Source organism: Pan troglodytes, chromosome 14, assembly GCF_028858775.2.
Source record: "Pan troglodytes isolate AG18354 chromosome 14, NHGRI_mPanTro3-v2.0_pri, whole genome shotgun sequence".
In the NCBI taxonomy this organism is placed as follows: domain Eukaryota; kingdom Metazoa; phylum Chordata; class Mammalia; order Primates; family Hominidae; genus Pan; species Pan troglodytes.
Genome location: NC_072412.2, coordinates 118,508,197 through 118,534,082, shown reverse-complemented (window position 1 = coordinate 118,534,082; position 25,886 = coordinate 118,508,197). Strand labels below are relative to the sequence as shown.

Below are 25,886 nucleotides of genomic sequence, written 5' to 3'. Positions count from 1 at the left end.
GCTCCCATGATCACGTGGCTCACAGAGCGAGTGTGTGAGTACCTGAGGAATACTGTCAAAAAGCCTTTATTCTTTCACTCAGCCTCCGGGAATGTGAGATCCATCCACCAGTACACACGCTGAAGGGCATGTATACTAGGTTACTAATTGCACCATTGCAATAGTGCCCATCAGCAGAGACGGGTGAATACAGTGTACCCACTGCCCACTGTGCAAGAGAATAAGGATGCTGCTTCTTCATGGATGTGGAGTAGTCCTGAAGACAGAGCGAGGGGAGAAGCGTGCAGACGCTGTTTACCATGTGCTACCTTTTGTACAAAACAGGAGGAAAGTGTGAACGTGTGTGTCAGCTCGCGCGTGGCAAGGCCCTCTTGGGGGACGCACCAGGTCCTGGCGGAAGGACCAGTGTAGAGCAAGAATCCTCAAGCCGTATCTTCTTTATTATTTTGATTTCTTAACCACAAGACTGTATATTACTTATTACAAACCCAAAAAAGAAAGAAGGAAAACAGGGAAGAAAGGAAAAAGAAAAGAACCCAGGCTGGCTCACAGGGGGAGAAGGGGCTGGAGATGCTAACGGGGAATTACGTCCCAACGCAACGCTAAGGAGTCTGGACGCGAGGTGCAGGCATTGGGGGGCTGATGGATTCTTGGCAGGAAAAGAACATAGTCCCAACGTCTGCCTGTCAAGTGAGCGAGAAATAGTCTGCAGTGCTGAGAAGACAGAGCTGTTTAAAAATAAATGTTTTAAATGTGCACCTGTTGTATGAAATGGAGTGCAAAATTAAAGACATTTTTAAAAGCACACATTCGTTGAGAGGACGTCAACGAATCTATCTGTTGGGCTGAATCCTTCCCCAGCATCCCTGAGGCAGCCGTGAGCCACACAGGGCACTAAGCCCTGGGGTAAGGGAGGTGGCAGGACAGACTGACCCACGGATGGACGTGCAGAGAAGCAGCCTGCCCCATGCACTTGAAGGAGGAAAAGGCAACGCATATTTGCCACAAATGTTTACCAGCAGCCCATCCTCCCACACCGAGGCATTTTAAAATTATTAAGTAAACTCATTCTCAACTCAATGATCAAAGATCACATTTGTCCCTGAGAAGAAAGGTGCCAGCTGCAGCAAACATAACAGGTAACTTTGAAAAATTCCTGCAGCTGAGACATAATGACGGCCACACATCTCTCTGAAAGCTTTTTGTTTTGCCAGGTGAGGTGAGTGATAATGTTCTCTTCTGGGTTTGCCATATACACAAAAAATCACACAAAGACACACACACATAAACACAGACACACAATCACACACAGACACACCCCATAGACACAGAGATACACCAGACACACACACAATCACACAGACACACCCCATACATACAGACACAGAAATACACCAGACACACACACAATCACACAGACACACCCCATATACAGAGATACACCACAGACACACACACAATCACACACAGACACACCCCATATACACAGAGATACACCACAGACACACAATCACACAGACACACCCCATACATAGACACAGAAATACACCACAGACACACACAATCACACAGACACACCCCATATACACAGAGATACACCACAGACACACACACAATCACACAGACACACCCCATATATACAGACACAGAGATACACCACAGACACACACACAATCATACAGACACACCCCATACATACAGACACACACACAATCACACACAGGCACACCCCATACATACAGACACAGAGATACACCACAGACACACACACAATCACACACAAACACACCCCATACATACACACACAGAGATACACCACAGACACACACACAGACATGTGACACACACACAGGCACACAAAGACACAAGCCATTTATATAAGAAAAGAAGGATATAAAATATATATGGGGATATTTATTAGGTGACTTCCAGCAAATAAATCAAAAAGAAATGACACAATGAGGACATTTGCAGCTCTTAAGAATAAATTGGCCAGGCATGGTGGACTCACACCTGTAATCTCAGCACTTTGGGAGGCCAAGGCGGGTGAATCACCTGAGGTCAGGAGTTCGAGACCAGCCTGGCCAACATGGTGAAACCCCGTCTCTACTAAAAATACAAGAATTAGCTGGGTGTGGTGGCGTGCACTTGTAATCCCAGCTACTTGGGAGGCTGAGGCAGGAGAATTGCTTGAACCCAGAAGGCAGTGGTTGCAAGTGAGCCCAGATTGCACCACTGCACTCCAGCCTGGGTGACAGAGTGAGGCTCTATCTCAAAAAAAAAAAAAAGAATAAATTAATAGATTTAAGCAACAATGACCCCTGGCTGCCAATGTCCCCGGACACTCACACCCAGACATTACCCACTCCTGAGATGGAGAGCACCACTCTGAAATTGCCTGAAGAGAAAGGTGCCCTCCTGGAGCTGGTTCAGGTTCTGAATAAACTAAACACAGGGGACAGAGACACATGTTAACTGACACTCTGAGGATGTGACTGCTGGGCCCGGGGATGGGAAACTTCACAGAACAAGGGACTTGGGCCACATGCACGGCCACCTCCCCAGCCACGTGACTCTTGGTGAGGGTGGGGTAGAACTTACTCAATGAAGACATTGTTTTTTCTTTTTAAAAAGAATTCAAAGTTCATCTCATTCCTATTCTTGGCGGATTGGCCACCTAGCCTGCATGTAGCCTTTTTCTTCTCTGCTGCTAAACAGAACCTCTTTTCCTTGAGGTACCTGAAGTCTAAGTTCTGATGACACAGCTCAGTAATGTTTAGGGAAAACCCAGTAACCAAAGATCACATTTGTTTCTAGAAGGAAAGAAGTCGGAAGAGAGGAAGACGGAAGAAATCGTTGCTCAGCGCATCCGCGTGAGGTCCTGGGTATTCTGTGAGGAAAGGCTGGCGCAGGCCCGCCGCGCCCTCGGCCTCGGGGAAGGAGGTGAACACAGAAGGGGGTGCCGGGCCCACGGCTGAGACACCTGAGAGGACGCCTGCAGCCCGGGTGACCACAGCAGGGGCTTGGGTGAGGCCCGGGGCCCCGGTCTCTGGAAGTGAGGGAGGGTTTCAGAGGAGCATGGTGGGCGGGCCATTCCCAGAGGAGCCTGCGGCAGGCAGGATCCGGGGATCACGGCCAACATGGCGGCCACGCTGGGAGAGAAGAACCTGGTGTGCGCACAGGACGAGCGGCGGGGCCGCTCTCCCAGGCAGGAGAGTGTCTGGGTCTACACCCTGCATGGATGGTCCCGGGCGGAGCTGCAGACAGACCCCGGGACCCAAGGCTACATGTGTAGACACAGGGGTCCGCCAGCCAGACCCATCCTGGCCGTGGGACATTGCAAACGGGCTCCCTCTGGCCATCACCTCTGACCAGACCCAGCTTCTGGGTCTTCTGGAGTCACTGACATGGTATGGAAAATAAAGCTGGGCTTAGGCTCCTGAGGGGGCCTTGGCATTCGCCACCCACCGCCAGGACAAGCTCCCGAAGACCCGCGGGGGTTCAACACCAGCTCCATCACCATGCATGCACCAGCTGACGCCGGGGAGCGGCCAGGTCCCCGGGCAGGGGCGAGAGAGTCAGCCCCACCCCCGCCCCGCCCCCACCCCTCAAATTCTGGGAAAGTGCTGGGCCCCCTGGCCTGCGTTTTGGCTGCGGCTTTATTTACACGCAGCTGTTTCTCCAAGGTGCCTCCAGCAGAATTTCAGACGAATTCTCCCACGAAATATTTTCCCCTTGAAAAGTGTTAGGTAATTAACATCCCCCAGGTCACCAGCGGCACAGTCCCGGCGAGACAGCCACCAGGAAGGTGAAGGCGAGAAGAGCTCTCCACTAGCGTCAGCAGCAAACCAGGGGACCGGGGGGCAGGAAGCCCGAGCCCCCCTCGTGCCTGTTTTCAGTCTAATTTCCTTTTCTAAGAAACATTTATTCTGACATAGATAAGAAGGTTTCCTTATGCAGAAAAACAAAAAGAACAACAAATGGCACATGTATGATTAAAAACATTTATATTTAGGTGCATATCTTAAGTCTTTTACAAAACTGCACATATTTGTTGTTTACAAAATTGAAGACCGTGTATCGTTTTTATAACTGGCAATTTCACTTACTATAGTGTAAGATGTGCCAGGGAGAATTATGATCTCAACAACTAAATCATTTCCAAACCCTTACTGCTGTAATTTTGCTTTCCTGCAAGTGTTCATAATTATAAATAACGGCTGTGATGATCACCTTTGTTCATGAATGTTTGTGACAATATTTTTATCATTTTCTTCGTTTAAATTCTTAGAAGTGAACATTGCTGACGAAAACTAAAAATATTTGAAGACTTTTACTGACATCAGTTGTTTTCCAGTATATTGATAAGGACTGGCATTCCTACCAGCAGGCTTGGAATTTTTGGCCATAAAAATGGAAAGAGAAAGAGACCTTGTGGTCAGCATTACATTTCTTTAAACTGAACAGGTCAGCCTATTTCTGTGCAAGCTTTATATTCACTTTCTATGAACGTGTGCCTCCTTTTCACTCTGCTATGTAAGACAGATGCATAGATAAATATCTATCCTTTGTTGCCATTTTTTTCCAGGTTTTCATTTGCTGGTCAGTCTTCTTGGTGATTTCTCAGGAACAGTTTTAAGGTTCAGGTAGTAAAATCTCTTCATTTCCTGGCCAGGCACAGTGGCTTATGCCTGTAATCCCAGCAATTTGGGAGGCCAAGGCGGGCGGATCACTTGAGGTCAAGAGCTTGAGACCAGCCTGGACAACATGGTGAAACCCCGTCTCTACTAAAAATACAAAAATTAGCTGGGATGTCAAAGTGCATGCCTGTAATCCCAGCTACTTGGGAGGCTGAGGCAGGAGAATAGCTGGAACCCGGGAGGCGGAGGCCGCAAGGAGCTGAGATTGCACCACTGCACTCCATCCAGCCTGGGCAACAGAGCAGGACTCTGTCTCATAAAACAAACAAACAAACATACAAAAAACAGAGCAAGACTCTGTCTCATAAAACAAAACAAAACAAAACAACCCTCTTCATTTCTTGTTTCCATCAGATCCTTCAAAGAGATTCATCCTCTTGGTTATTAGACTCTCCTCCGAATGCCACTGAGCACTACCTGCATCCAAGTTGACAGACCCGCTGGCTGCGCACCCTCTGCGCTAGTGTAGGAATTCCCAAGTGCGCTCCTGACGAAGACGTTTGCACAGGACGCTGGGGTGAATGCTCAGGCCTGCCCCAAACCCCTGCAGACAGCCCCTTGGGATCAACGCCTTAGCCTGGCTTCAACCCATGCTGGGCGGGGAGGCCGGGTCTGTAGACACAGAGGTGAAGGATGTACTCACACTGCCGAGTGCCTCCCGAGACTGGCAGGACACCAGCTCACTGTGGACGAGATGCCAAGACCTCTGCTGGAATCACAAGCAAGGGATTAGACATCTGGGGAGAGGTTGGTTAGAGGGGCTCCCTCGGGAACAGGCAGTGTTTTTGCCAGTCCTGGACTTAACCCAGAAGCGGACAAGGCAAGCAGGAGGGAGAGAATTTCTTTGCAGTGGGAACAGTTCAAACCAAGTGAATCCCCCTACCCAGATCATCCCCTCGGCAAAGCCGAGAGCAGCGTGGATAAACATAAGCATGGGCAGGGCGTGGTGGCTAACACCTGTAATACCAGTGCTTTGGGAGGCTGAGGCAGGCAGATCACGAGGTCGGGAGGTCGAGACAATCCTGGCTAACATGGTGAAACCCCATCTCTACTAAAAATACAAAAATTAGCCAGTTGTGGTGGTGTGCACCTATAGTCCCAGCTACTTGGGAGGCTGAGGCAGGAGAATGGCGTGAACCCAGGAGGCAGAGGATGCAAGATCATGCCACTGCGCTCCACCCTGGGCAACAGAGCGAGACTCTGTCTCAAAAAAAAAAAACACAAAAAAAACAAACCAAAACAAAACAAAAAACATGAGCCTGGTGTTTGTGTCTGACGCGCTGGTGACTAGTGATGCTTGCCTTTGATTCTGTCATGTCAAACACAGTTTCTTCAGAGGAGAAATCTGACTTTAATCATAGAGCACATATTGTAGAGCACTCAGGCAGAAACCCCTAACTTTCTGATAAAACACCCACAGAATCATGTGTGCTCTGGGGCGTGCAAAAGCGGCTCTGGCTCTGAGAAGGGGCTCTTGGGAGAGAAGCTGCCTGCTGTCTTCAGACACCTTCCGTTCACCTGAGGAGTCTCTCCAGCAGCTCAGAACAGTTACTCCTGGTTTCAGGTAATACGCCACATCCATTTTAATTAAAAGATGAAAAATACTGCAGCCAATTCCATTCAGAACAGTCCATTTAGGCACCCTTGAATCAGAGGGCGCTCGGGAGACCAGAGGACCCCTGTGCAAGCTGGCGCGGTGGTCCACCCCATCCCCCTAACACGGGAGCCCTGGTAAGTCAGAGCACCTGTGCCCCCATGCCAGCATCTCATCTGGCCTTGGGAAGCTGCCCACACCCTTGGCATCGGACACGAGCAGATACCAGCCATGCTTCCAACATTCACCAGTAACATAATTCGTTCCCAAATGTCTGGAGGTTCATATGCACTGAACATATGTCTTAAAAAAATTAGGAATTCCTGCCAGCTTCCTGAGTAATACACAAAGTCCAAGTAGAAAGATGCTGAGGAATCAGGAAAGGTTGAAAACAAGAAGTTAATCATTGACAGCCACACTACAAGTACCATTTCCACAAACAACATGTTCATCTTCAGAGGCCGTCTCACTCGAGACTCAGAACTATAAAGAAAAGATGAGTGGAGGGAGCAGTGGGTGCTCATTCTCCCAACATGCGCTGTTCTTTAACACGGCGTGCTGCTGAGATCGCCTTTTCTCAGAGCTGTTTTCTGCAACACTAAATGGCATGCAAGGAGAAAGCAATGAATCTCCCAAGAAAATCATGAGCTTTGAGAACTGCATGAAGAACCAGGAAGTTTCAAGTCCAGAGTCTACCAAATTATTAAAGAACATTTTCTGTGGGCCAAGAGAAACCAGTCCATCAGCATACAACAGCTAGCACCCAACCACAGAAGGAGCCTGAAGATGTGAAGAAACACATCTTCCCCCGTCAGATTCACGAATGCACAACTACAGCCCCTGCAAAGGCCACAGTTGCCAGGATTCAGCCATTCTCCACCAAGCCGCGACTGACCCATGCTGGAAACACCGAGGATTCTCCACCAAGCCGCGACTATGACCCATGCCAGAAACACTGTGGATAGCCAAAAAGCCAATTTCCTTCCAAGTATCTGTTTCTTGTGGTCATTTTCCCCTTCCCCAAAGTACATTTTCAGCTCCAGCTAATTGTTTCTGCAAACCCCTCTGTGAGACTCATATCTGAATGCTGCAGCCCCATCACTTCTCAAGGCTGGGGCAAGTCTAGGTCCTTCCCGAAGTGCTTCCCAACCCTCCCGCGTGCCCCCAGGTGGAGACAAGGTCCCCCCTCAGAATCCTGTGTAATCTCCTACCATAAAGCGTGGAAGTATTAGGTCCAGCCACGGAATCATCCATGCTCCAAGGCTTCTGACATAGAAACAGCAATGTCGCGACTCCACCCAAGGCGGCAAATGTGTCTGTTTCTTCGCTGCTCTTCTTCACCCTAAGCCCAAGTCAGGGATTGTCTTCCACTTGTTCTTTTATCCTCAAAGCTTTGCCCAGCACCTGAACAGTGTGATGCTCAAAGGTTTGCTGGGATGAAAATCACTGGCATCTTTAAAGACACCACTGACCAACGGGGATAGATGGAGTTTCTAACAGGAGGCCCCGCGAGCCACCCTAGAGCTAGAGGTGCTCGCCTGTGCCGGGGGCACCTCACCTCTGCTGCGCAAGGAAGTTGTGGGCGAACCTCTTGCTCTCTCACGCTCAATTCTAAGATGATAGCGGTCCTTCCAAAGAGGCTGAACAACATGTTCCCAGGCCTCTGCTCTCACCTGGCCCACCAGAGCCAGAACGCATTACGCACCACTGAAGAGCAAGACCACGCACTCACGGCGGAGCGGGCGCTGGTGTTTTGATAGGAAAGCACTGCCAGGGAGAGGAGAGCCAGACAAGCTCCACACGCACCCCATGGAACTGCACTGTGTGTGCGTGTGTGTACATATGCGTGTGTGCATGTTCCTGTGGGCACCTGCTGTTCTCAGTGAGACAGGCCCTGCAGAGGGTGAGCTCCAGAAGCCACAGGGAGCTGATGCTGGCCACGCCTTCCCCATTCACCTGCAAATCCTGCAGCACAGCTGTGAGAGCTGACCTTTAGTGGAGTGAGTCAGCTTACAAAACGCTGCAGGCTCAGGCAGGAGCCCTGAGGAGGCCTGTCTGCAGTGTGTCCCCTCGGATTAGAGGCCCTTCCATAGCTGACTGTGAAACAGTTAATCGCAGAGTCACTGAAACAATGTGGTGGAACACTGTCACGATAGCTGAAATGAAGAAGCCTGAAGGAAACCAAGAGCAAACAGAGCAGCTTCAGACTGCACCGAGCGAGCTGGAAAATAAGCTCATCAATGTTTACCCAGCAGGACCCAGGCCTCCTGTGACCTTCTCAAAGACCAGTGTCTGTTGACTGAGAACAGGGAAGTTGGACGGGACACTGTTCATCGCCCAGCAGGAAAATAAAGGTAGAACCAGGGGGAATCACCTTCTATCATGGTTTCAAAATAAATAGTTGCATGATGCGGCAATTCCACTTCTGGGGAGGCAACCCCAAGGCCTGAAAGCAGGGGCCTGCACAGGTATTTGCACACTGTGTTCATAGGAGTGTTATTCACAATAGCAGAGGCGGCTGTGACCCAAACGTCCGTGGATGAATGTGTGAAGAAACAAATGTGGTCCATCCACACTATGGAATATTACTCAGCCTTAAAAAGGAAGGAAATTGTGTCACACGGTACAACACAGATGAACCTCAGAACGTTATGCCCAGTGTAATAACCTGCAGTTACATGAGCTCCCTAGAGTTGTCCATTTCATAGAGAAAGAAAGTAGGATGGTGGGTGTCGAGCTGGGGGCAGGGGTGTTGGATACAGTGAGTTCCTCTTCAAAGGTTCCACTTGTTCAAATCCCTCATCTTTGTCCGTTATGCTCAAAGCCTAACTTCCTTGCCTCCTTGCCCCTAGTTACTGTAAACAAACTTCCTGCCGTTCCCAATCTGTAACTCACATTCATTCCCAATCTCTAACCCACATCCATTCCCAATCTGTAACAACCCACATCTATTCCTTATTTGGTGCCTTTAGTTCTGAAACTGCTCTTCCCACCACTGTAGCCCCCACCCCTGTTCCATTTGAAGTAGCCAATCAGGATCAGCTGAGATTGTGTAGTCTGACTCCAGCCAATGGGGACTGAACACAGTAGCAGGGACTGACTGCGTTAGGGATAAAAACCCCTCTCCTCCTTTGTTCGGTGTGCTCTTGCAGTGACCAGAAGAGTGAGCAGCACCCTTCTGCAGAAGTAAATTTGCCTTGTTGAGAAATCCTTTATTTAAGTGCTCATTTTCTTTGCAACTCTGAGTTCTTATTTCCAACAGGGGGAATGGGAGTGTGTGTTTAATGGGGAAAGAGTTTCAGAGAGATGAGAAAGTTCTGAAGATGGACACTGGTGGTGGTTGTACAACAGTGTGAGTATATTTCATACCAGGGAACTCTACACTTAACAGTAGTTAAAATGGTAAATTTCATGGGTGTCTATTTTATGACAAAAAAAACTATTACTGATTTCAAAATTGTTCTGATACAAACAGGTTTCATCACCACCAACTGTCTCCAGCCAGCTGGGCTAGGACATTGCCAAGGCCCCAGGTCACCTGGAGACGGAGCAGGTGTGGTGCAGGCAGGGCCTGAGAGCCGAGTGCGGTTCTCCTGCAGGCCGCAGTCCACGCCGTGCACTTCTCCTTCCACAGAGCAGATGAGGCGAGGACAGCCAGAAGGGCTTCACCGCTCAGAACTCTAAGCAGATTATCTTCCAATTCCCTGGAGTCCAGGGTTGGAGGGAAGCTGCCTAAGGGGTTTTCTTGGTAAAGCCAGCCCTGGGCCTCCAGGACTCAGGGATCAGAGAGGTTTTGCGAGTTAGGGGAGGAAGCAGTCAGATGTGACATTATTAAGAGCCACAGCTTGCTGAGTGGGTGCTCTGACCAGCCACACGTCCGGGCTCCTCACAGCAGCTGCCTGGATGCTACTACTGCTGCCCACACTTCAGAGGCTTCTCAACCCGCCCAAGCTTGTGGGGACGGCAGGGGCAGGAAAAAAGCCAGAGCGTGGGCCCAGGCTCTGCTCCACGGCTGGTGCACGGTGGACCCCGACACGCTCCTGAGCCTGGGAGAGCTCGGTACGTTGAGAAATAATAGGAGCACTTGGTTCAGCTGTGAGGGTTCCCTAACCCTAGTCCTAAATCTGCCTTACCCCAAACGCTACCCCTACCCCTACTAACACCTACCCCTACCCCAGTCCCAACCCCTAACCCTAACCCTAACCTCTAACCCTAACCCTAACCGCAGCCAGCTCCCTCAGTCCCCAGAGCTGGTCCACGCGAGAGTTGGGCGCTCAGGGAAAGGCACCAGTCCGAGGTTCTGAGCGGCCATGGGCAGTTAATTCACAGCCAAGCTGAGCGCGGGAAGACTCAGCAACCTTCCAGTTGCAGACAGAGGTCAGGGCAGCCAGCTGTCGGCACGCGCCAAGTAGCCCCTCACTCCCGCCCTCTTCTGAAGCCCCCTGCACAACAGCTAAGCTGTGTGCAGCACTGTCCTGACAGCCCCGCTTCACTCTTGTAGGAAGTAGCTGTCTCCTCGCTCACAGGGTTTCTCAGGTGTGTACATCCCAGAGAAGCAGGCGGTGTGCCAGGGAATAATGAGAGCACCTGGTTCTCAGTCCGGGAGAGGTCCCAAGAGGCTCAGTCTTCACCTCTCATTCGTGACAGTCACTGACAAGGGAAGTGATGGAAATCAAATTCTTAATCCCGCAAAACTAAGCACATACCCTGACTGGGGTGACTATACCGAAACGCAGCCCCCCAGCCAGCCAGCTCTAAACCAACAGCCTGCGTTTCCAAGTGCAAGAGTCTACACAAGTTGTGGCCCAGAACCACTGGGCCAGGGAACCACAGACAAGCGGCAGTCACCAGGTGGAATCTCTTTCTACAGCAGCAGACACACAGAGCTGAGCTCTGAAGACAGGGCCAGGGCAGTTCTCACCTGAAGACACGAAACAGGAGGGAATCCCCAGGCACCAGCCCTCAGGGCAGCAGCCGTGGGATGGGGACAGGATGGACTCTGAACGCGAAAGTCTCAGAATGATGCCTTGACCCAGCAACTCCCAAGACTCCACTAATCAGCACAAATGCCAGCTCAGCACAAGGCCCAGAAAAGCACCAGATTTAGAGCAGGCAGCAGAATTATCAAAATCCCTTCTCAGCTCAGTGGCCACCCCATTGGTGCTGGAAGCCTGCACGTCCTGTCCAGCCAGAGGATGGATTTTGCAATGCCAGGCCAGCACCCGGCCATCAAATCCATGCCTGCCCTCAGTGGTGAGTGCCCACACTGGCTTTGTCTAGTGACAAATTTTGGAATCAATTTGGGAAGAAATGGCAACAAATAATTAAATGCAGGCAAAACTAGGAACAGAGAACTCAGCCCCTTGCTCAGGTTAGAAAATACATGCAGAACATTCAGACAGGCAGGGGCTGGAGAGAGAAGCATTGTCTGGCCTGGATCAGGAGGTCAGGCTGAGCTTGGAGAGGCCACTCACACCCCAGGCCTACCCAGCTCTCACCTCGGGGTACAGCCAATTCCAGACGCCCAGGCAGGGGCACTGGTCTGGAGACCAGCTGAGGCTTTGCCATGTTAATATGAAAACATACAAATTCAGACAATAGCTCTTTTGTTTCTAAAGAATGAAGCAAAGCCTACAAATTGTTCCCTTCAGGTATACTGTGCTTTATTTGGAACCCAAAGAAACATTTCTCATGATCTCTAACCGGAGCCAAACTCATTTTAAAATACTCACTTAGATAACCAATGCCAAGTCAAACAAATGACCACACATCTTGAGACAAGTTGTCCCAACTTGGACCTGGGCAGGTAAAAGCCACGTGAACCCATTCGAAGCCCCTCCCACAGCCTGCTACCTGGGGGGTCATGCATTCCCAGGATCTAAACCTTGTCAATCTCTAAAAGGACCGGAATAGCAAAGAACAGCACAGGTCTGATCAGCAGTGAGACCCGCAAAATCAAATGAGGCCGCAGCACCAGGCGCCTACCTGTGGCCATGGCCGTCGCCTCCGGTGTGTCTTGAACAAGCCTGATGACGTCAGACACATCAATTTGGTGATCCGTTTCCTCCTTTTTGGCCTCATTGGGCCGTTGTGGGGAAGAATAACTGTTGCTTCCAGATCTCTTGCACAGGATAAATCTCCAACAGTCAAACATGAGGCTGCAGAAAAAAGATTTTAAAAGCACGATGAGGTCATGCTGCAGAAAGACTTAAGAACTGTTGCTCTGAACAAAACCGAAATAACTAGTTACAACCTTCGTGGTATTTATTCTGCAATGAAGATAGTATGTTTGAAACTAAATTCATTCTTCTCCAGTCAATTTCTAGTGTATCAGGGTTCACTTAAACAAGGAACCTTCTTCTATAACTCTGACACAGAATAAAGGGTCGCAGGAGCAAAACATATTATCGACTTCTGCTGCTGAAGAAAAGAAAAAAAACAACAACCGAGGTTTTCCCCTCGACATTTAGACTCCTGTTTCAAAGACACAGACGTCCCTAGTTCTCCAGGTTTCAGTATCTAATTCGCCGAACTGGCAAACTTTCAAAATCAGTGCTGATTGCTTATTCAGATTACCTAAAAACATTTCTAAATCCCCTAAGCAGAGAATGTCCTCCGAGTTCCAGAAACTTTAAAGCATAATTCCTCACTGAAAGTTTGGCAAAGAAACTTACACGAAGTTTTTGGGAAGAATCTTAAATGTAAAGAGAAAACTAGTAGCTGCATTTCCAACCGAAGCCTCAGAGTCATTCGCCGGCAGCCCTTCCCTCCCAGGCGGTGACCTGTGGTGCCTTTCCGTGCTGTCTTTCAGCACATTTATGGCTCACTGCTACTTCCCACTGTTGGCGTCCCGCCCGCAGGACCCCTTCCCTAGGAATAAAGACAGCAACAGTTTACTTAAATAAACCATAATGTGGCTCACGCCTGTAATCCCAGCACTTTGGGAGGCCGACGCCGGCAAATCACCTGAGGTCAGGATTTCAAGATCAGCCTGGCCAACATGGCGAAACCCCGTCTCTACTAAAAATACAAAAATTAGCCGGGCGTGGTGGCCGGCGCCTGTAATCCCAGCTACTCACGAGGCTGAGGGACGAGAATCACTTGAACTCAGGAGGCGGAGGTTGCAGTGAGCTGAGATTGCACCACCGCACTCCAGCCTGGGCACAACAGTGAAACTCCGTCTCAAAAAAAATAAAATAAAAAATAAACAGTATCGGTGGCGCCACCAGGGATGTCGCTTTCTACGCCACTGTTCACACTGCATCCTGTCGCCCAGTTCTGCTGCTGCCTGGGCCTCAGCTCCCTGGGGAAATCCCTCCTGCCCTGGTATTCCCCTGGGAAGGGGCCGCCTGCCTCCCTCCAACCTTAAATCCCTGCTCCAGCCGCTTAGAGGCCCCTGCTGGGATGTCTCCCCCTTTCATTGTCTTCAGCTAAACCCCATCCCCATCCCTCAGGTCAGACCTGCAGGTGCCCAGACCACCCCACAGGTGCTCTCAGGGCCAGTGCTGTCAGTCCCCAGGGAGCTTTGCAAACACCAATGCCCAGCCCTGGAGAGCAGGCCCGTCCCGAGAACCACTGCCCCACTACATGGAGCCCTGAAGGACGAAGCCTGCCCAGGACAGGGTGATACCCATCGCCAACGCACAGTCCAGGTCCCAAACACTCTGGGGACACCAGGGCCACACCCATGCCCCTCACAGCAGAGGCTGTGCTTCTCCACCTGCCCCACTTCCCCCAACACACAAGCTCCACAGCCTTGACTCCCACCCCACAAACACACTCACCCCTTGGTGTTCATCAGGGCACAGGCCTTCGAGACCACCCCACAAACACTCACCCCTCGGTGTTCAACTCATCCCTTTGCTGCTACTGTCCAGAACTTGTTACACGTCCTGGCTCCTGTGTGGTTTTCATACATGTCTTTTGCTCACGTGTGGCGTGTTCTCCAGCTGACTTGCAGAGCCTGCCACGAGGCTGCCTGCGCGTCTCATGCCCACCCTCAGTGGCTGGCACTGGGACCCAGCTGTGCTCACCACCTTGTCCGGGCACCTGCTTCATCTCTGCAGAAAGGTCCGGGAGGGGCACAGACCTGAGGACAACCTGGCGCAGGTCTAAAGGCTTATTTTCTGGTTGCTTAAATCTAATTTCAATGATTAAAAAGTAGGAAGAAAAATGTCCCTGGTTAAAAAAACAAAAGCAAAATGCTATTTTGTCCTTTTTCTCTTCCAAATTCTCCTCAGGGAATTTCAAACATGAGCTGGCTGATCGTGATCTGAAACCTCCAAAAGGGAAAATGAAAGGCCAGGTGTGCACAGTCACGTTTATGCCCCTGGCTGCAATCGCGTCCCCAAGCTGGGCTCTGCAGACACCAGGCATGAGGGCCACATCCTCCCCATCCTGAAACCAACCCAAGGGGCTGTTCCGCTGTTTCTCTCCACTATGAGGCAAGACTCTGCAAGCATTCCTAACCACTTGATCTCAAGATACGGTGGAAAAGATCCAGGTGAGGGACCTTCACTTTTATCCAGTGAAGGCTGCAGATGGCACGCGCGGCCCGTCATACTGACATGGTGGAGAAAGGGATGCAGCAATCCCTCCATCCACAGAGCAGGTCCAGGCCATCCTCTTCCGCAGCAGGTGCCAGTCAGCTCCGGGGTCCTGAGGACCCCTGGGTATTGTGTGAGGACACCTGGGGCCAGGAGTCTTGGGGCAGGTGTGGCCCCTGCTTAGAGGTTCCTCCTTCCTCTAGGATCTCACTCCTCCAGCTGCTTCGGACAACAGCTCTCACGTGGTGAAGGACATCAGAGTTAACCCCAAGATACGTGGGTAGAGAGAGTCTGGAAACTGCTGTTTCTCCAGCAGTGGGTTTTCCTGAGGGCAAGAAAACAGACTTTCCCGCCCCGAGAGGATGGATGATGAAGCCAGACGCAATGCTGTTCACGTCTGTTCTCTTCAAAATCCCAAGACCGGCCTGACCACAGGGCACCCAACAGGCGCCGCCACCCTTGGAGCTTCTGCTTTCCCCTGGGCAAAGCCTTGAGAAGCCGTCAGCAGCGAAGGCCAAAGGCTGGACCGAGAGCCAGGCCCCCTGGGTTTTGTGGTCCTGGGCTGAGCGAGGCGCCTCGCGCGCACACACACACACACACACACACACACAATTAAATCTGTCTACAGATGCAGACACGGTCACAGGCGGCTAGAACTCGGCCCAGCCCCACGGAAGCACCAAGTCAGCACGGCTTTGTGACTCGTTTGCTCGGTCCTCGTTTATGACGCAGGTGCCGAGGACACAAATGTCAGGGAAGCTCCTGTCCCCGAGGAGCTCGGATCCCAGGGAGAGCCAGCTTCTCTGCAGGTTCAGCAGCCACCACCAAGCGGGGGCAGACCTGGCATGGAGGGAGGGGGCCCTGCCCAGTGCTCCCTGGGAGGGGGCACAGGGTGGGGTGGTGGGATGGGGTGGTGGTGGGTGCAGGGCCTGAAGCAGGTGGCGAGAAGTCAGGCAGGATAGGGGCAGAAGCTCAGGGCCAAGAGTGGCACCTGGGGCCTGAGAGCAGCTGACACTGACCGGTGGGGAGGGATCCCGAGGAGAGAAGCAGGAGGCAGAGGTGTGATGGGCAAGGGGAGTCTGGAGATGATGGCAGCTGGGGACTCAGGGACTTGGGGGGCAGGGAGGCCGTCTGGGCTTCTAGCCTGAATAGCTGGTGAAGTGACACAGGCAGCCGAATAGCAAATGGAGGAGGGGAGGCGAGTGCTGACGGTCCCAGGGGTGGGAGCACTACAGGGGAGGGAAGGGCGCTGGGGCAGGAGGAGCAGGGCCTGCATGGCCGTGGGCGTTACCCCTGCTGCTGCCGCGTCTGGCAGGATGGGCCTGAGGGAGGCTGCGAGTGGCCAGTGGTGAAAGGCTGGACCTGGACTCAGTTCCGGCACCTGCCGAGCTCGGTTCACGGGGATGGTGCCTTTACCCAGCAGCAGCGTGGGCAGCCTCCTCCGCACACAGGTTCCAAGCGAACAAAACAAACACGCACCCACCTCACGCCCCACAACCAGCTCGGGTAGAGCGCGGAGAGGCCCAGAGGCCGTGTAGCACCTGTCCGTGCTGGGGGAAGCTGCTGAGGACTGGGTGGACTTTACGTCGGCCACACATGCGGGGGAAGCAGTGAGCTGGCAGTCACACAGTGTGTCTCATCCCAGGCACTGGGCACTAAAGATAGGAAGGTCCCCGCCGCTGCCGCATGGCTTCCACTCACGACACCGTGTCATCCACTGTAAATCGCCAGTATTAATAATAACGTGAAGGAGAGGTGGGGGCAGCGGCCCTAGGACAGGTGGAGCTGGGAGACCTTCCCTAAAGAGTGAAGGCTGCAAAGTCATGACCCAGGGCCAGGGCTGGGGCCGGGGCGGGGGCCGGGGCTGGGGCTGGACGGGCCACATGGCACCTCCAGGGCTGTCTCTGATGCTGCAGGGTGAGAGGTCAGCTGGGCCTTGGCACAGAGCGGGTGCCAGGCCGACACCCCTGACTGCAGCCCTCACTCCAGTCCCCACTGCCAGTCAGCACCGCCCTCACCACGGCTCCACCTGCCATGTCTCTGCCTCACTCTAGTCTGCCCACCTGGACACAGAAGTGGGCCTGTCCCCACAGGAGTCAGTCCTGCTTTCTTTCTGCCATTTCTCTAATGAATGAAAAGTGAAGATGGTGACTGTGAAGAAAACACGGTTACCCTCTCCGGTCTCCACGGCATCACTTTCTCACTAGATTTGCTTTGATTTCCTTACATCATGATGGAAATGTCAGTAATGCTCTTCACTTTCTCAACAGGTGGGGCTGCATGGCCCCCAACAGGGACTTACATCCTACATTTCATCTGGGACGTCCCACAGCTTCCCAGCTCTGGTTCCAATGGCCGCTTGAGCCATCATTGTCCCTGCTGTGGAACCCCATGGGGACGACCTTTCAGGGCTCCGAGGAGATCCCAGGCATGGCTGGGGAGGAGGAGTGGGCTTCCTGCGAACCCCGCAGAGCTGGCTGGGGCAGCCCTGATGCTCAACTGAGTCCGGTTCATGCTGGGCTCCTGACCACCACGTTCACGATGGTGGCCCTCATGGATGTCCAAAAGCTTCTCGGTGGCCATACCGTGTCCCGTATCCTACCGTGGGCTGAAAGCTCAGAGAGGTTCACTTTAGGAAGCCAGGAGCGACCCTCATGATGTAGCTTTCCCAAAGCGGGGCTTGCCATGAACAGGCCTGTGAGTCAGAGGCCACCAAGGCCTCTGGACAAGACTTGAAATTCTCAAAGCGCCACTGCTGCTTCCAGCTGGCCACGCACTAAAGACTCTGCCACCCGCACTCCGAGCTGGGGCCCTGTGCTCTGCCGGCCTGGCCTCCTCTCAGGGTGGGCTCTCAGCCTGCATGGCCCCTGACCAGTGCCCTGCTGTCCCCTGAAGGACCCTCCACAGGGAATCCACTGATGACTCAAGTTGGAACCTAGAAACACCACTGAGTACCTGCCGAAGACGCAGGGCCCTGTTCTGTCTGTGAGGCGGGAAGCTCTGTGGTGGGACTCAGGAACCTGCATTGGGATGCCAGAGGGATGCTGTCACCAAGATGCAGCCCAGAGCCGTGCACCTGCCACATGAGAGTCTCACAGCGTCCTTGGGAGCCAGTGCAGACAGTGAAGCGGGGTGGGCTGAACAGAAAGGTGAGCTGCACCCAGAACCTTACAACTCCATCCTTCCGGTCACAGTGCTAACTGTGGCTGCTCCAGGAGCCTCCAAAAATGATCCCAAATCATCTCAACTGGTGACAAAAAGCTGCCAACCGGTGGCGTTCTCGGCCAGTCTATCTACACCACTCATCTCCTCCATGCCCTCCATGCCCAGGCCTTCTCCCACCACATTACGAATGCAAATTACATGGCTGTAAAGACAGGGGGGCCTCTCTTCTGAAGTGATCTGGAGTCACCAAGAGGCTGCCTTTCCAAAATAAACGTTCAGATTCCAGTCAAAGTCTTCCCTGGGGTCCTTGATGTGAGCAAGGGTGCATCTCCACAGCAGAGGTGACTGGGACCACCCATTTGGGGACCAGGTAAAGGGAAACCTCAGGAGGAGGCCTCGGGGGGGCGGTGAAGAGACCTGAATTCCAGAGAAGGACAGATGTGAAGCTGCACACAGCCCTTTCATCTTGCAGCGAATCCATCACCTTGGTGAGGATGATGACTGTGCCCCTTCCCCTCTGCACCTGGCTGTGCCTGCAGGCCCTGAAGTCAGCACAGTGATGGGGGAGGTGGTGCCACGGGGTCCCTGCCAAAGTCTGCAGGTTCCTAAGCCCACCGTCTAATGTTGCAGACCCTTCACGGATTCCAGCAGTTTCCCACAATCTCAGGTTTCACAGCAATTCTGTCAGGCCCCCAGGGGAGGGGCCCCCCTCATTTCACAGACATGTGGGGGGTTCTTGGGGAAACCCAATGTGGAAGTTTGAGCCACGGACACCTGGGCCCCTGCACAGCCCGGTGAAATCGGGGACCCCTGGGCCCCTGCACAGCCCGGTGAAATCGGGGACACCGGGACCCCTGCACAGCCCGGTGAAATCGGGGACGCCTGGGCCCCTGCACAGCCCGGTGAAATCGGGGACGCCTGGGCCCCTGCACAGCCCGGTGAAATCGGGGACACCGGGAACCCTGCACAGCCCGGTGAAATCGGGGACGCCTGGGCCCCTGCACAGCCTGGTGAAATTGGGAACACCGGGAACCCTGCACAGCCTGGTGAAATCAGGGACTCCTGGGCCCCTGCACAGCCCGGTGAAGTTGGGACCTGGGAGGGCGGAGCCGGCCCCACAGGATGGGGAAGAGCTGAAGGAGAGTCCTGAGGGAGCCTTAAAACCCCGGTCTCCTGCCCACCTAGCTGTCAGCTCGCCCCAGAGTCCTCATTGCCCCCCCGGGACTGAGGGCTCCACAGGCTCCCGGGGTCCTGTCCCCCCAGCTACCCACGGAGGCTGCAGAACTCAGGCAATGCCTGGGTGTGCACTCCGTTCTCACGACCAGCCCTGGACCCCTCGCTCCACAGTTCGCATGTTAGGAGCCCCGGAGGGCTAGAGGCTCCTCCTCAGTCCCAGCATCCAGCACCCACCTGGCCATGTGGGTCTCCTGCTTGCCAGGGAGGGGACCACACCGACACTCTGCAGCCTGCAGCCCTGGGGACTGCACTTCTATTTTTGTGGCCAGCCGTGTCGGTCCCCGTGGCCACACATCCTGGGGCCTCCTACAGCCATGCCGGCACATCCTGCCTGGGCGGCCCGGGCCACCTTAACCCCTTCGGGGTCCCGGCTCTGTGAGGGTCATGCGGGCCACGCCCCTGGGCGGGAGTCTCCAGGGAATGAGCCTGCCTGGGCTCCAGAGCCCCCTCTGGCCCAGCCCTCCCGCAGCATCCTATATAAGGGTCTGAAGCAAGGCCAGGGGCCCACAGCTGGGAGAAGAGCCACAGAGGGCCCACGGCAACCAAGCCAGGTCAAAAGGAGCTCCTAGGAGGAGTCCGCCCAGCCCGCGCTCCACGGCCTTCCCGCTGTCTGTCTGGGGACCTGTGGCCAAGGGGACCCTGGCCCGGGACAAGCAGGCAGATGAAAGATGCAGATGTGGGCCCAACCCCAGGCTACCCTCCCCTCCAGCACTGTCCCCAGCCACCAGGTGTGGGCCCGACCCCAGCCGGACCCCAGGCTACCCTTCCCTCCAGCCCTGTCCCTAGGCGCTGTCCTGGACACTGGCCCCCCATCGCTCTGGCAGGAAGGGGTGGGCAGAGCTCCCGGGGTGGTCCTACGAGGTGCCCAAGGGATCGTCGGCAGAAGCCCGTCCAGGGGGTGACACCTGCCAGGGTGTGAGGACCCCCGTGACAATGCGGAGGGGCCCTGGGCGCCTGGACACTCGCGGGGTCTCCTCCACTGCCATTTCGAGCCCCCCCAGGCGCCTCGAAGTTCCCAGCGCAGGACGCTGGGCAGGGGCCGCGGGGGCCGATCCCGGGCCGCCCTGACCGCGAGCCGGGTCCCAGCGCCTGTCCCCAGCCAGGCTAAGGGGGACGCGGGGGAGACGGCCCCGCTCCGGGAGCGACCGCGACGCTTCCTGCCCGGCTCCGCCCCGCGCCCCCTCCCGTCACCCCCCGCGCCCCCTCCAGGCCCCCGCCCCGCGCGCACCTGCCGCCCGTGGTGCTGCCCTCCCGCGTCCGCCGAGCTCCGCGCCCCGCAGGTGTCCGCGCGTCCTGACGCCTCCTCCCAGGGCTGCGCCGACACTGGGCGGGGAGAGAGAAGGGGCGGGGCGGGGCGGGGCGGGGCGCGGGGAGGGCTGGAGGGGGAGGGGCGGAGAGGGGCCCGGAGGCGGGGGCGGGGCGGGGGCCAGAGCCCAGAGCGGCGGGGGAAGGGCGGCGAGGCGGGGCAATGGGAACAGCCTACCCCTCTCCCCCTCTCCCACCCATTGCTCTCCTCACCCATCCCCCTCTTCCCACCCCTCCCCGCCGTGCCCGAGACGGGGGAGGGGGCGACAGGTGGAGGTGTGACCGGGGCGGGGGGTGCGGCTCGGGGCGGGCAGCGGGGCGGGGTCGTGCCTAATGGGTGCAGTTCCTGCCACCTGGGGTCACCCTCGGCCCCTTCCAGAGGGGAGAGGGCTGGACAAGGGGACGGGTCGGAGGTCTTCTGGGGCCCAGGCCTCACTTCCTTGGGCTCACATGTAAAACGGGGTCCCACCTGCCCCCCTGGATCCGAGCCAGCTGGCAGGGAAGTTGTGTCCACTCTGAAGCCCCACAGGGACCCAGCTGGGATCGCCCTAGCTGGACCCTTCCCTGCAGCTTCCCAGGAGAAAGCTGGGGCACGTGGGACAGGGCTGGGGCCACTGGAATGTGGCCCAGCTGAGCTGACCAGCCTGTGACATCAGATAAGTCACTAACAAACCCTTCTGGCCTGTGTTCTCATCTGTGCAGCCGTCCCAGAGCGTCCTGGGGTCCACGGGTTAGTGCACACAGAGCTCCCAGCATGCCAAAGAGCAGATTACCAGTTAACCAGGTTAGCAGCAGAAATCAGGGCTGCCCCTGTTATGTATCAGAAGGGCTAGGGTTTCCCATGTTTAGGTCCTAGGGTAAAAAGGGACTCCACCTCACTCCTCAGTACTGGAGTGGGTAAGGAGCCGCTGGTCTGTGGGTCGCGGTACAGGACGCTGGCCCCTGTCAGCGCGGCCTCACTTTGGTACCTAACAGTGCAGCAGAAGTTGTTTGCAAAACAAACAAAACAAAACAAAAAAACTATAAAAGACCCCACCATTTAATTCTTGTGTCTCCAAGATTCAGTGGAAACTTATTGATAACTTAAAAACAAAGTAAAGTTGCATAAAAAGGTGAAATCATGGAAGATGTGGACCCAGCTATAGACTTTAGCACTTGCAGTTGGAGCTTTAAAATGTCTCCATTTAGTGGGTAAAAAGAGGAAGCCTGTTTGAATGAAATGAAAACAAAGCTCTGGCAGGAGGGAGGTAAACATTAACCAAGCAAGCAGCGGGAAGTGCAGTCCACCGCGCCGTGCCCACCTGAGGTCAGAACACTGGGGACAGGCATGTGATATACAGAGACAGACTGAGGTCCAGGAGGAGGGTGTGTGGGCCAGGAGGAGGGTGTGTGGGCCGGGAGGAGGGTGTGTGGACCGTGCCTGGCTGCAGAATTTCTCCCGGGGGGAGCACGTGCGTTCAGGGACTGGATCCTTGCTCCTGCAAGCCCGCTCCCTGGAGCAGCAGCAGCATCGGTGACCGTGCAGGGACCCCGGGCCCCACTCAGACCCGCAGGGAGTGGCTCCACTGGGGAACCTGCCCTCCCCAGCGTGCAGAAACCCTGCAGAGACCTGTGCAGGGGACAGGAGAGGGGTCCAGGAAGGGCCAGAACCTGCCAGCATGGGCAGGAAAGGGGGAGGCTGGGCTCAGGGAAGGAGGAGGGATGATTTGAGAGGGACAGGAAATTAAACCCAAGGGAACTCCCTCAACCCAGTAACGTTTCTTCACATAATTAGCCACGGAGACAGGAAGGGCTTGTCACTAGCAACGCGTTCAGGAGCTTTGAGAATCGGAGTGGAACAGGCTTTCCTTCTGAAAGGTGCCTCAGTTAAAAAGGTCAGAGTGGGCCCACATGGTGTTTCTTACCTGTTTTTTGTTTGTTTGTCTTTTTGGAGACCAACGCCCCCTTTCTCATGTTGGCATAAGACCCTCTGGTAACATAGCACATTCTGTCAGACTGTCAGACAGGCTGAATTAAATATCATTTAATCGAGCAATAAAAGTCCAAAGGGAGGCTGCCCGTGGGAACCCGCCCTGAGGATCTCCTGCAGGACGTGCAAGCAGATGGCACCGCGGCTGCGGAAAAGGAGGGGACAGGCAGTGACCCCAGCCAGCCACGACCCCGCTCCACACATTCGTGCAGGGTGCAGGCTCACACCCACAGGCGCGTGGACAGTGGGCACCACACTGGAACAGACTTTGCCAGGAAGCACGGATTCCCACCTGATATCCTGAAAGATGCCTCCACCTGCACACCGTGGACGGGCATGGAGCTGGCCCGCAGCCCTCGGGGGACAGACAGACAGACAAGAAGCCAGAACGTCTTCTCCATGAAAGCTTTCCGCGTTGGCAGCCAATGCAGCGAAAATACAGAGGACAAAACCCCAAGATGTGTGTGCTTCAGAAAAGGCTAGGGCTCATTCTAAAGTTGAGGCAATTCAAGAGGAAATTAATTCAGCCGAGGACAAAGGCCCAGAGCCGCGCATCAGAGGCTGCCCGCGGTGCCCTGCTGGGGCCAGGCTTGTTAGGGCCGGGCAAGCCCTTTGTGCTCCACCAGCTTTCACAGCCTCAGAAGCCCAGTGGGGCACAAGGAGATTACGTCACAAACAGGTTCCCCTGTGAGCACAGCAGGAGGAGCAGAGACCTCAGGGACACCTCCCGCCAGGGCGTCACTGCCTACCAGTGAGCAGATCCCGCAGGAGCTGAGGCTGCAGGGGAAAGCCAGTTGGACGCCGCACTGTAGCACACCTGCAGACTCGGCACACGTGTCTGGGCTCTGCACATGGAGGGGGGAGTACGGGCTGCCTCTGTGGATTCCACATAAGCCGTGCGGCACTTACAGCGAGCTCAGGTAGCAGGCACCCGGGAAGCTGTGGTGCCCGTGCCTGTGACCCCAAAGGCTGGAATCCTTCCAGGGCATCTCCATGTGGTCACTGTGTCCCATAAGCAGTTTAGGAAGGTTCATCTGCTTCCAAATTGTTCCAATGTCTCGACTTAGTGTTGGAAACTTTACCATTGGAGATTAAGCGCTTTATGTGAAAGCATCGCTCCCACAAAGATGTCTGTACGGGAAAGAAAAGGAGTGATCGTATCTCAGGTGGGAGACTCCTTTGCGCTCGCCTTACACAGCCGAGGAAGGTGGCGACAGTGTCCTCCCACCTACAGAGGAAAGACCACAGGGCCCCCTTGTAAACCTGTAGCCACCCTGGTTTGTCTCGGAATCTGCCCTTCTGTGTTGGACACGCCACAGGCAGACTTGGGCCTGGCCCCTCTGCGGTTCTGGGTGGCTGGAGGGAGCAGGGCAGGGCTACGCTGGCCTCCTCCAGTCCCCAAATCTGCACAAACCCTGCCTAGACAAGACAGCGGTACTGTCCCTCCCTCACCCCCTCCTCCAGAACGAAAGTGCCGAGGTCTTGGCTTCTCACTGCCCAGGTGCCGTCGGGCTCTGCCTCATGGGCTCCAGCTGTATGGGAAGGGCTTCCTGCCAGCCCTTGTCCCGAAACCTCTGACCAGGGTGGTCTGGCTGGCTACAACCAGGCACCCAGCACCTGGAATCCTCACTGGGAAGCTGAGCCGGGCAGGGGCCCTGAGTCTGTGTCCAGCCAGCCCCATGGTCACTGAGTCCTTCCTGCACCCCAGGCCCCATGCTGGACACAGGGCTCGGCCCAGAGCGAGGCAAAGTCTCTCACTTCTTGGAGCTTATGTCTCAGTAAAAATACATAAAATAGGTTAATGTACACAGACACAGCCTCAAATCGGGGTGAGATTCATGCTGTGAAGGCAAAGAACGCAGACCAGGAGGGCAGGTGGGGTGGTGGCCTGCGCCAGGGCCCGCTGAGAAGCAGAGACAGACAGGACCCAGCCGTCCCACGAGGGCCCAGGAGCCGTCCACAGATCGGGAGGCAGATGAGGGTGTGTACGGAGACAGAGACAACAAATATAGCCACCTTTTGGGGAGAATTTTGCTGAAACAAGGAGGTGAGAAACAAGAGCTGAGCCGGGTTTCTGTTTGAGACTCTTCTGCTGCCCCGATGGCTTGGCCGGCAGAAAGACAGTGATGCCGCCACAGAGACGGTGAGAGGTCACCCGGCCGCCACAGCCCGCTCCTTCCCCCAGGGCCACGGTGAGGGGTCACCTGCCCGCCACGGCCTGCTCTTCTCTTTTAGAGTAAACACGGATGTCTTAAGAAGTCAGGAAGCCTCGTGAGATGAGTGAGATGCTAACTTTAGCCCCGTGTTGGTGCGTGCTGCCTCGGCTCATCCTCTGCGGGGCGGCTTGCCTGTTGCTGTGTGTCTGGCTCTGCCTTGCTCTAAGCAGGGGCCCTGGGTGGCTTCCTGGATGCCTTTGCGGGTTGGGGACGCCCCGGACCCTCTCGATCCATTGCAGTCACCCAGGTTGAGCCACTCAGAACCGATGGCAAGCGAGCTCCCCTGGTGGGTTCCAGGTTGTCATCCAAGGAGCAGCCATGGCCTCAAACACCCCTCCAACCCCACCCCACCGCCGCAGGCCCGGATCCACCCCGCAGGCCGCCGCGGCTGCTCCCAGGTGTGACTGCCCTGAAGCCGGACGAGGCATTTCCATGGCCCCTCAGAACGGAGTGTTGGGGGTTGAACTGTGTCTTCCAAAAAGAGATGTCGGAGTGCTAACTCCCAGTGCCTCAGAATGTGGCCTTGCTTGGAGATGGGGTCTTTACAGAGGTGACCGAGCTATAAGGAGGTCAGTGGGGCGGGCCCTGACCCCAGCGCCGCATGGAGAGCGCCCAGAGGAGATGCAGGTGGAGGACGGGGCGGTGCTGCCACACCTGGGGAGACCCCGGGGGGTTGGTGCACAGACGAGCCTCCGCAGGGCGCTCACAGGAAGCACGCATGTCACCCACGCTTTTGAGATAGGCACATGGCTCTTCCTCTCCCAGCAAACAACTTTTGATTTCAACTTTTATTTCTTCTCCGGGCTCCATCCTCCTCCTCCCTCTTGGCCCCAGGTGCTGCTGGAATGTCCCCTTTGCTGGGACACTGGAGGACACCCGAACAAACCAGCCTCCCTGTCAGAGCCTGGAGGCTGCCCCAAGCCAGCATCTGTGGCTCCACACGGGCTGAGAACCATTTTTTGCCGGCCTCGCTCTCCCTCCAGCCCTTCTGGGCTTGGCTGGCCTTGCCCCGTCCCCTGAGCCCTCCCAGCAATCCTGTCCCAGGTGAGAGTACGAGGCTGGCATGGAATAGCCCTCAGTTGATGTGGGGGAGCAGCGGATGCCCTGGGCAGGCTGGTGGATGCCAGAACACCCTGAGGACACCTGAGGACACCC

General features: G+C 55.0%; 1 protein-coding gene and 1 long non-coding RNA gene across 4 annotated transcripts in view; one reads left to right on the top strand and one right to left on the bottom strand.

The window, feature by feature from the left end:
• MCF2L (MCF.2 cell line derived transforming sequence like) overlaps positions 1–20,555 on the bottom strand; it is a 214,763-nt gene extending 194,208 nt beyond the window's left edge. For 2 of the 3 annotated variants that reach the window (XM_054665592.2, XM_024348381.3), the window contains exons 1-2: positions 20,470–20,555; positions 12,280–12,452 (exon numbers count right to left, since the gene is read on the bottom strand). In XM_054665592.2, coding sequence (XP_054521567.2) covers positions 12,280–12,448 — 169 coding nt within the window. In that variant the 5' untranslated portion in view covers positions 12,449–12,452; positions 20,470–20,555. Of the gene's footprint in view, positions 1–12,279; positions 12,453–12,968; positions 13,281–20,469 lie in introns of those variants that run through there. The other variant, XM_054665593.2, reaches the window with a different exon arrangement.
• On the top strand, positions 2,889–18,293 carry LOC129136880 (uncharacterized). Its single transcript, XR_008538920.2, has 3 exons — positions 2,889–3,027; positions 14,535–14,797; positions 17,111–18,293. It is a non-coding gene; the product is annotated as an uncharacterized LOC129136880 (long non-coding RNA).
• Positions 20,556–25,886: the final 5,331 nt, after the last annotated feature.